The sequence below is a fragment of the Microcebus murinus genome, chromosome 12, assembly GCF_040939455.1.
Source record: "Microcebus murinus isolate Inina chromosome 12, M.murinus_Inina_mat1.0, whole genome shotgun sequence".
NCBI lineage: Eukaryota > Metazoa > Chordata > Mammalia > Primates > Cheirogaleidae > Microcebus > Microcebus murinus.
Window position 1 is genome coordinate 62,343,647 of NC_134115.1, and position 11,105 is coordinate 62,354,751.

General features: G+C 50.0%; 1 protein-coding gene across 2 annotated transcripts in view; it reads right to left on the bottom strand.

Moving 5' to 3' along the window:
* ANKS6 (ankyrin repeat and sterile alpha motif domain containing 6) overlaps positions 1-10,369 on the bottom strand; it is a 49,562-nt gene extending 39,193 nt beyond the window's left edge. For both annotated transcript variants that reach the window (XM_012769018.2, XM_012769017.2), the window contains exons 1-2: positions 9,989-10,369; positions 3,913-4,415 (exon numbers count right to left, since the gene is read on the bottom strand). In XM_012769018.2, coding sequence (XP_012624472.1) covers positions 3,913-4,415; positions 9,989-10,341 — 856 coding nt within the window. In that variant the 5' untranslated portion in view covers positions 10,342-10,369. The remainder of the gene's footprint in view (positions 1-3,912; positions 4,416-9,988) is intronic.
* Between the last annotated feature and the right edge of the window lie 736 nt (positions 10,370-11,105).

An 11,105-nucleotide genomic window follows, 5' to 3' on the forward strand; every position in this document is an offset into this window, starting at 1 on the left:
GCTGGACCCTTCTTCACTCTGGCCTCCGAGTTCCTCGTCTATATCAGAGCAGACCCAGGGACCCTACCCCACGCCAAGGAGAAGAAATCTGCCCTGACCTCCTCACCACAACCATGGTGGGGCATGGGGGGTTGTCACGATGACAGTTACAGCAGCAAGAGTACCCTGCCCTGCTGTTAATGCAAGGGAGGGACCAGGGCACCTCCGAGGCCCTGGTGGGCGGGGGTGGGTTTCCAGCATCTCACAGGAAGAGCTACAGACTATGTTATTTATTAATCATCTCTGTCACTATTAACAACACAGCCTTCACCATGCTGCTGTCCCACCTGGGGCTCTCCCAGGGAGCCCACAGGGTCTGCACACAGGTCTGCTGTGATCCCACCTTCTCAGGGAGGCCACCCAAGTGCCCTATTTCGTATGGCAGCCTGTGTCACCCCAACTCTGTCACACTTCCTTTCCCTTGCCCTTGTTTTTGTTTGTTTTTAATCCCCTGACATTTATCACCTACCTTACTATATAATCTACTTAGTATGTTTCTTCCCTTTTTATGGCCTGTGTTCCCCTATAGAGGCCATGCCCCTCAAGGGCAGGGATTTGGGTCTCCATTGTTCACAAATGTATCCCAAGTGCCTAGAATGGTGCCTGGTACGTAGTAGGCACTAAGCAAATATTTGTAAAATACCTGAATATATGGTCAACAAAAACATATGAAATGATAATAATTTCCATTTACTGGATGCTGTCTATGTGGCAGGTACTGGGACAAACATTTTATAGGCACGATCTTACTATTCCTCACAAAACTCTTACAAGCGAATAGTCTTTATCATGACTATGAGAGAGGACACTAAAGTCCTGAAGGAACAATTGTTGTGCCCACGACCACCCAGCCACAGAGTGGGAGAACTGAGCCTCAAATGGGGTCTGTTCGATAGGGCCCATGACCCAACCCTGCTGGAAGACTCGAGGTCTGATCCTGTCAAATACAACAACAGTAACGATAACAGGTAGCGGCAGGAGCTGACATTTCTCACGCACTTCCTCTGGGCCAGGGAGATCTCATGCAATCCTGCGGTGGTCCTGCGAGGTGGATGTTGCTCCTGCCACCCATCTGCAGACAAGGGAACAGCAGCTTGGTGACTCAGGCAACTGGTTCAAGGCACCTCTGTGCCGACTGAATCACACAGTGACCTTGGCCATGTCCACCAATGTGTCTGAGCCTCCGTGTCCTGGGGAAATGAGGACATCATGAACCCAAGGTGGCAGGACAATGCCTAAAACAAGGCCTGTCGGGAGCTAAGCCCACACCTGGCACTCAGTAAAAGACTCAGAGGCCGAGGGGAAGCTGAGGAAGAATCGCACATAGCAGAAGAGGCACCACGTGGTGGTCACAGGTGGGGCCACATTCTGGATTTTCCACTCTGAGCCTGAGCTCCCACATCTGTAAAATGGGTGAACACCCTCCTCAGAGGGTCCCTGTGGGGGTGAAGGAAGATTCAGCAAAGACTCCTTCCCTACCACAGCCACAGAAAAAAGCCAATCAAAACCTTTAAAGACAGCAACAGCCTTGTGCCCAGAACAAAGCCCTATACTGGGAGACCAGAGCGCTAATTTCTAACTGTGACCTTTTCTGAGGACCTAACACTGCAGCTGTGTTCTTGCCCTGGGCTCAATGCCACACACACCAGAGGACAACATATATTTTGCTAATGACCGCCTTGCAATAGGTGTCACTGCATCCATCTCACGGACAGGGCAGAAGCTCAGAAGAGTCCCGGCTGGCCCGGCTCCTGGAGCCCTGCAAGTGCTGCTGCTGGGCAGTCACCTCAAGGTGCTCTTCCCACAGGATCCCGGCCGCCTAGGTGTCACCCACGCAGCTTCCAATGAGTATATGACCTCTGACTAGCTTTCCCCCGCCTCTGGGCCTCAGTTTCCCAATCTGTACAAGGTTAAGAGGTCTCTTGGCTTCAGACAGGTATTCCTAAACTTCACTTACAAGAAAAGAAATTTTATCTGAGGAATATGAGTCCTTTTAAATTTATCAGGCCCAGAGAGATATTAAAATGAGACAGCAATCACATCCTACTCCACCTTTTGAGCTATGTATTCATCTCTTGAAATCGCTCGCTATTGCCACGAGTAGCTATACATTACCTAATAATGCCACACATGAGACTATAGCCCACATCCTATATCTTAATAATGTATAGCCAATCACTAATCAATGTTATTTCTGTGAACCAATGAGAATTCCTGTGAACCAATGAGAATTCCTGACAAACAACTCTGTATCAGCCCACCCCCTGTACCCCTTTTTTGCCTTTAAAAACCCACTTGTAACTTCTACTACTCAGAGTGTATATTCAGGGCAACTTGAACCTATGCTCCTGGGTTGCTATCCTCAAGGTTGGCCCAAATAAACTGTCTGCTTATGTTAATTTTGCCTCAGCTTCCTGTTGAGACTTCCAGTTGACACTTCTTTTTCCTTTCTGTTTGGTATCCCCCTCATTTTTGCCACCTGTCATTAAAGGCTTTTTTTTTTTTTTTTTGGAGACAGGGTCTCACTCTGTCACCCAGGCTGCAATGGCATGATCACAGCTCACTGCAGTCTCCAACTCCTGGGCTCAAATGATCCTCCTGCCTCAGCCTCCCAAGTACCTGAGACTATAGGCACATACCACCACTCATGGCTATTTTTGTATTTTTCTTTTTTTCTTTTTAGAGATGGGGTCTCACTATGTTGCCCAGGCTTGTCTCAAACTCCTGGCCTCAAGTGATCCTCCCACTTTAGCCTCTTGGAAGTGCTGAGATTACAGGCATGAGCCACTGCACCTGGTCAGGCTTTTAAAACATATCTATTTTAGATTTGGTCTGACTGAATGGTGCATTTCTAATAAGCATTTACCAAATTTTCAGTGTCTTTTGATTGATGGGACTATTGTATATTCTTTGGATGGTATCAAACTTAACTCTTTTAGGTCCTTTTTGCTAATTTTTCTGAAGACATTTTCTTCAATTCTTTCCCTTTCAGCCCTAGATGCTTGCACTGCAGCCCGTTGTTACACCCTAGGTTGTCTCAGTCCTGTCGCTGAAGTCAGACCCACTACAGATAGAGGGTACCAAGGCTGTATATTGTGGTCCTACTGCTCAACGAACTAGAGGTTTTGAAACGCAGTATGTCCTGTGGCAGATTTGATAAAGATTGTTTAGACAATCCTTTAAATGCCACAAAGATGGCAAAAAGAAAAAAAAAATATAGGACACACTGGCAAGTGTTTTTGAAATAATTAAACTTAAAAGGGGGCTAATTTTCACAAACTGTATGTGAATTAGTCTTTGGGGACTAATCATTGGCAGAACAGGTTAGGCACATTGTTCTAGAACAGGTGTTGGCAAACTACAGCCCAAAGGTCAAGTCCACCCTGCTGCCTGTTTTTGTATTATAATTTATCGAAACACAGCACAGCCACTCATTTACATATTGTGCAGGGCTGCTTTCACTCTAGCAGATTTGAGTGTTGTAGTTCCAACAGAGACTGTATAGCCCACAAAGCCTAAAATATTTATTATCTAGCCCTTTACAGAAAAAGTTTGCTGGCCCTTGTTCTAGAAGGATCCTAGAACCACCTGCACCAAAATCATCTGGTTAGAGAGAGTGGCCTTGCTATGCAGGTTTCCAGGCTCTTCCCCAGAGCTATCACATCAGACTCTCTGGAGGGTGGGCCAGGAACCTGAATGCAACAGACATGCCCATCTGATTCTTAAACACGCCACATCCTAAGTCTCACTGTCTGCAGGGCTGGACTCTGATTTCCATGTGCCCTTCCCGTTGGGCAAGCCTCAGCTTCAGCCACATAAACACAATTTCGGGGCCTCTGTGAAGCCACAGAGGGGTGGGGGATGCAGCCTGACCTGTTTTGGGCCTGACGGTGGTCAGCGGGTCCAGGTAGTCTACAAGGTCCCTGTGCTTGTGGTCAAGTGCGACCTCGAAGGCAGTCTTCTCCAGCACGCTGAGGTGGTCGGCGTTGGCTCCCTTCTCTACCAGCAGCTGGGCCACACCAAGCCTCCCAGTGAGCGCGGCCAGCATCAGCGGGCTCCAGCCCACAGTCCGGGCCGCATAGTTGGGGTCTGCACCCCACTCCATCAGCAGGCGCATCACAGCCTCATGCCCATGCTGAGTGGCGGCCATCAGGGCTGTGATGTCCAGCAGCTCATCCCTGCTGCCCCCTATCCCTGGTGGCTCGCCCGAGTGGTTGTGAGGGTCCACGAAGGCCCCGGCTTCCAGGAGCAGCTTCACCACACCCAGATGGCCACCCCGGGAGGCCACAGTGAGCACACTGGCCCCCAGCCGGTTCTGGGCATTGACATCAGCCCCGTGATCCAAAAGGAGGTGTGCCACGTTCACGTGCCCAAATCTGCCAGGAAGATGGAGAATGAGTGACACTAAACATGGAGCACTGATGAGGACACAGCTTATGTAATCCCCATCTCATGAATGATTAAAGTCATAACAGCTGCTCATAATACAAGGCCACATTCTGGTGCCGGGCACTATATCGGCCCTGCAGATGCACCATCACAAAGGTGAGTAACTGCCCTGCCTAGGTTTGACTCCAGCTCTCCCATCCACTAGTTGCAGGACCTTGAGAAAGAATTTCAGCTTCTTTGTGCCTTCATTTCCCAATCTGTAAAATGGAGGCGTAATTGTACCTACTTCAAGGATTGTTGAGGATGAAATGAGTCAATGCATATAAAGCACCTAGATCAGTGCTGACCAAAGGAAGCACCACATCAATGTTAGCTATTATACTTGTTGCTCAACTGACCTTCCACAGGGTGCCAAGGTAACCCGGCTGGCAAGGGGCGGTGTCAGGGTCAGAGCCAGATCTGTCTGAGTCCTGTTGTGCTCACTTTATCCCCTACACTGGCCTGCCTCTCACATCTCAGAGTCTATAGCCTGGGAATCTGACTCTCTGCCTGTGCTCTGATTTCCCCATGGGCAGGGCCCATGTCTGATTCATTTCTACCCTCCCTAGCGCCAAACACACAGCCCCCATGCCAAGAGGTGTGGCATGGCTGTGGTCAGCAGGGACAGTCGGGCACCTCGGCAGAGAGGCCTGCTGCCACCTGCTGGCAGGAACGTTCGCTGCAGGCGGCTGAGCACAGCCAGGGCCAGACCTTCCTGGGTCAAGTTTGAGCTAAGGCCCCTTGGGAGGCAGACAGGCACCCACCAACTCTCTGACACCAGGAAGTGGAAAACAGGTGCCTCTTCCCATCAAAATCTCTTCCTTCTTTCAACAGCAGAAGAAAGAAAAGTTCTGTTTTGCAGTGTTTCCGGTGGACTCAGCTGGAAGCAGCCCTGAACCAACAAGGAAGCAATGACCAGATAGGGGCTGCCTGTGCCAGATTTGGAGAAACTGCAATGTCGCTGCTGTGTCTGCATCAGTGAGGCTGTTCTGAGTTTCTCCTTCCTCAGCCCTCTTTCCCTGGAGCAGGTTTTGTACCTCCTCTAAACTGAGGGCCTCCCTCATCCCCGCAGAGGCAGGGCCAGTGCTGAACTCTGGTCTGAGGCTCCGGCTGAACTTAGAAATACCTTCTGGGACGTGAACCTTAACAGCACCGGGTGTTGGTTCACTCTCAAAGAGTGAGAGCCTGGTGAACTGGCTCAATCAGCTCAAGGGGCTGAGCTGCTGGGCCTCCTCTCCCAGAGCAGAGGGGGGGCAAGTCAAACTGAAATCAACTCAAATGCAGAAAGCTGTACCTCCACCTCCAGTCTTGTTACCTCCTGCCCATCCTCCATGCAGCCCCCAAATGATATTCCCAAACCCTAAATCTGACTAAAGCTTCCCACGGCCAACCTCACTTCCTCCCCACTACCATACCATGCCCTTCTGCCATACTCGCCCTTTAGAGCCCCTCCCACCTTTGCCATCCTGCCCCCCCCAACTAGAGTACCCTCCTGTCATCTACTCAGCACACCCCTTGTTCTGCTTCAGGATTCAGCTCAGACAGCTTCCAGACCACCCTCCAGGCTAGGTCAGGCGCCCCTCTACTGAGCACCCACAGTTCTGCGGTCCCCTCTGGTGGCACTCAAGCCCTCCTATAATTGCCTGTCTCCCACTCGACCGTGGGCACTCCAAGGACAGGATGGGGTTTACACATTCTTGTGTCCCCAGCCCCTAACACAGTGGCTGACACATATTGGAGCTTAGTAAATTCCATCAAAGGAACACGTGAGTAAGTGAAAGCATAAATGGCATAACCACGTAGGGGAAGGTCCAGAGTCAGGCAGCGGAAATGACTGAAGAACCAGTGTATCCTCATTGGAGCAGAGATTTTAAAAAGATTATACTGTTCAGTTGTCAGGCATGAGACTAAATCTAGCACAATCCCTAAAAGCAGATTACAAGGTGCTGCCATATTTTTATCTCATTTGATCTTAATAAACCCTGAGATAAACTCATTAATTCCCATTTCACAGATGAAGAAACTAAAGATTAGAGTAAAAAGCAATCAATCCAAAGCCTGCCAATTTGAATGTGGCAGTCAAAAAATGAACCAGAACCCTAGAACTCCAAATCTCAACTCTTTTGGATACCCAATTTTTACAGTAGAGGAAAAGGGCTAAATTAGAACAAAAATACTGAAATTTGGAATGTTTTCTGAACTCAGATAGCCCAAGAGAGCATTCAAGTATGCTGAATATATAAAACGATTCAACAAGGCTGGGGTAATTTTGTGGATGCTAAGTTTCTAATAGGTAATTACTAGAGATGGGGATGCTAGGGCTTTCTGAATAGGTGCTATGATTACCAATTAATTTCAGCAATTAACACCTGTATTTAAAGAGCTAAGCACACATTTCCTCCACTCAATGCACTGGTAGGCTGAGTCCAGCTCTGCCCCCTGGCAGGCGGAGTAATGAAGGGCAGGGAAGGAAAGTAAAGAGACCAAGGGTGAAGCTAGTGCCAAAATAAACACCATGCAACCAATGTCCCTTGGAAAGAAGTTGCTGGCAAATTTGACAAGTCACATTCTTGCTGCCAACACCACGAGTGAAGCTATCAGGCTCTGGAACCACCTGCCTGGGTGTGAATCTGACTCCCTGCCACTTACTAGCTGTGTGGCCTTGGGCAAGTTACCTAACTTCTCTGTGCCTCAATTCCTCATCTGTAAAATGAAGATGATAATATTACCTACCTCCTAAGGTTTTGTGTCAATTGAATGAGTTAATTCATTTAAAGCACGTAGCACAGTGCTTTACACAAAGTGCTCAGTAAAGGTTATCTATTATTTTAAGAATAGGAAAACATCAGTGTAACCAATTGTGATACTAAAATATACACAAGAGACCAAAGGCACAGGGCCTCTGATGGCCTGGCCTGATTGATCTAGGGATAAACTTTAGAACAAGGCTGGGATGATAAACCAATGCTCACTTAGACTGAACGCTGTGGCTGCCAGGAGCATGGTTTGAGGAGGATTCTGAGGCATATGCAGATTCCGGGAAGGAGCGCACGATCCTGGGGAGTGCTGACACAGGGGCCGTACATTCGCCCATTTCGATCTGAGGGACAGACACTGCACATACTTCAGCAAGTCTCCCATGCATATTATTCCTCAACTTGAGCTTCTGGAATGGATTAGGCAGCGGAAAGCTCAAGCACAACTCAACATGGGCAGAGCCAGAACCTGAGTACAGACAGCAGGTGTCACCAACTGAGGAACAATACATTTTAAAGTACCCAGGACCTGCGAAGGCTCAGCTAAAGGACAAGAATGAATGCTAATCCTCTCATAGGATCGCCATATTCTACCTCATTCTCATAGAAATAAATAAGAGAATACATCGTCTTAATGCTCCCAGAATAGCATCTGTAAGGTAAACTGAAAAATAAAGAGGAATATAATCAGTCCAAAGCCTCTTGATTTGAAAGTGACAAAGTCAGGACACTTGGGCCACAAATCTAAGCTCTATTTATAATACCAAATTTTAGAGAAGAAGGAAAGTCCTCTAAAAATGTTAAATTGTCATTAGTTAACAATCAAGGGTTAGGTTAATTCTGAGTCTCCTGCCCCATCAAGGTTAACAAATTAAAGAGCTATAACTAATCAGGAGATGACTTTGACCATCCTGCAAAATTTGGTTAAAGGGAAAAACTGGTGACCAGGGGTCTTTGGGACGCTCTGAGGTATGCCACAGCTGTAATCACAAATCTCACTAAGTACACTGGGGCTCACCAGGGCCCAACCTTTTTGGCACCAGGGACAGGTTTCATGGAAGAAAATTTTCCCATAGACCTGCAGGGGAGGGATGGCTTCAGGATAAGTCAAGCGCATTAATTAGATTTATTGTACAGTCAAACCTCTCTGCTAATCATAACCTGTATTTGCAGCTGCTCCCTAGCACTAGCATCACTGCTTCAGCTCCACCTCAGATCATCAGACATTAGATTCTCATAAGGAGCACACAACCTAGACCCCTTGCATGTGCAGTTTACAGTAGGGTTCATGCTCCTATGAGAATCTAATGCTCCAGCTGATCTGACAGGAGGCGGAGCTTATGCAGTGATGGGCACAAAGGGAAGTGGAGCAGCTGTAAATAGAGATGAAACTTCACTTGCTCACCCACCATTCACCTCCTGCTGTGCTGCCCAGTTCCTAACAGGCCAGGGACTGGTACTGGTCTGCAGCCTAGGGGTTGGGGGACTGCAGGCCTAGATTATCCAGGTGGGCCCAAAGCAATCACAAGGGTGCTTTAAATGTGGACAAAGAAAGTGGAAGAGTTTGAGTCAGAGAAGATGTGATGAAGAAGGCTCAGAGTGAGAGGTGGGAGTGATGTGATCACTGCTGGTTTTGAAGATGGTAGGTGACCATGAGGCAAGGAATGTGGGCAGCCTCTTGCAGCCAGAAATGGCAAGAAAATGAATTTTCTTCTAGAGCCTTTATAATGAATACAGCCCTACCAGCACCTTGATTTCAGGCCAGTGAGGCCCATTCATACTTCTGACCTCTAGAACTATAAGATAATAAATGTGTGTTGTTTTTAACCAAATTTTTAACTAAATTGGTGGTAATTTGTTACAGCAGCCATAAGCAGTGAATACATTTATATAGAGAACAATTTGGCAATATCTAAATTACAAACGGCCTGTATTGGCTCATTAGGGAATTGCCTACGATATACTTCCTCAGGTGTGAACTGATATGTGTATCAAACATATGCACAGATTAAGGCATAACTGTAACAGCAAGTGACTGGAAACAAGGCTAAACAACAGGCTACTGGTTAAATAAATTATCATACAATGAAACACTGTGAGACTACTGAAAAACTACTGAAAGATTGCCAAAGAACATTAAGTGAAAAAAGCAAGGTAGAGAACTGTGTGTAGTATGTAAGACGGGGGATGAAAAGAAAAATCAACCATCAGACCTGCTCATATATGTGTAAAGCAGTGGCTCTCAACTGGGGGTTGCTGTGCCCTGGCAGGGGACATGTGGCAATGTCTAGAGAAATTTTTTATTATCATGACTGGGGAGCAGGGAGGTTACTAGCATCTTAATGAGGAGAAGCCAAGAATGTTGCTAAACATCCTACAAAAAAAGAATGATCCTGTCCAAAATGTCAGTGGTACCAAGGTAGAGAGATTCCGCTATAAACTCTGGAAGGCAGGTTCTGAGGAAACCGTTGGTGCAACAAGTAATGAGTGAACACGTCTAAGACTGAGTCTCTAAGATTCTATTCGCAGTCTCCAGATTCTGTTGTGAAAGGCCAAAGTTTCTAAAATTCTGAGTTTATGTTCATTAAAAAGCGCTTCCACTTCTCAAAGTTTACCATTCCAACTCCAACGAGTCGTTGACTCTTCACCCCCCGGGGCGTCTGTGGAGGGCCACCAGGCAGTTCTGGACGCCTGCGCCCCGTCTGCGTCCCGGCCCGCGCTGGGCACCACTCCCCGCCCGGGACCCCGGGACCCCGGCCCCTCACCTGGCCGCCTGCATGAGCGCGCTCCAGCCGTAGTGGTTGCGGCTGTTGACCGAGGCTCCGCGGCGCAGCAGGAAGCGCACCAGCGGCTCGTGGCCCCCGGCCGCGGCGAACTGCAGCGCCGTGTTGCCCGCCTCGTCGGAGCAGTCCACTGGCACCGGCGCTCCGGCCGCCGCCGCCGCCCCGGGCCCGGCTGCCTCAGCCCCCGCCGGCTCCGCGCCTGCCTCAGGCTCCGCGCCGCGCTCGGCCGGTTCCGCCGTCCCCGGCTCCAGCAGCCGCCGCGCCGTCTCCGTGTCGCCCTGGTCGCAGGCGCGTAGCAGCAGCTGGAAGGCCGGGGGCAGCCCGCCCTCGCCCATCGCCGCCGCGCCCGACCGCCCCGCCGGCCGCGCCGGCTCCGCCCCCGGATACCGCGCGCCGCCGCCCCCTTCCGCCCGCCCGCGCCGGGCCGCGCGCCTACTGTGTGCGGGCGCGCGCCGGGCCGGGGCCGCGCCTAATGCTGGTGGGGCCGCGCCCGCTCCCTGGCGTCTGAGGGGACCGCAGGTCCCGGAAACCTCTGAGGAAACTTTGACTTCCTGGCCCACCTCAAGCTTTCAGCCGCCAGCCAGCGGCCCTGTCGCGCCTCTGGAGACTTCCTGGCAGGGCGGAGACCCCAGCCCTCCACACGCTGCGGCCCGGGACCGCTGGGCCAGGGTCCGAGTCCACAGCTGCGCGAGCCTTGACTTGACCGGCGTGCCCGCTCACTGAGCCCCAGGCACTGAACTAGTGCTTCCGAAATAATTGTGGGCTGAATTTAGGGACGGACGGGTCCGTTCTCTTCTCCCCGAAGGTTCTGCGGGGCCTTTAGTGCCGGTCCTTCATCTAGACCGGGTCGCTGCAGCTGCAAGCCCTTCCGTACGTACCTGTCCTTACCTGCGGTCTTCGAAGCGTGGCCCACACACCGCGGCACCAGCACCAACTGCAACGCTGTGCGAATGCAGATTTTCGGGCCGCAGCCCAGACCTCCTGAGTCAGAAATTCTGGGTGTGGGGCCGGCAACTTGTATTTTAACAAGTGCTCTAAGTGAGTCTGATGCCCGCTGAAGTTGGACACTCACTGTTGGATCCTGACAGCAGACCTGCCA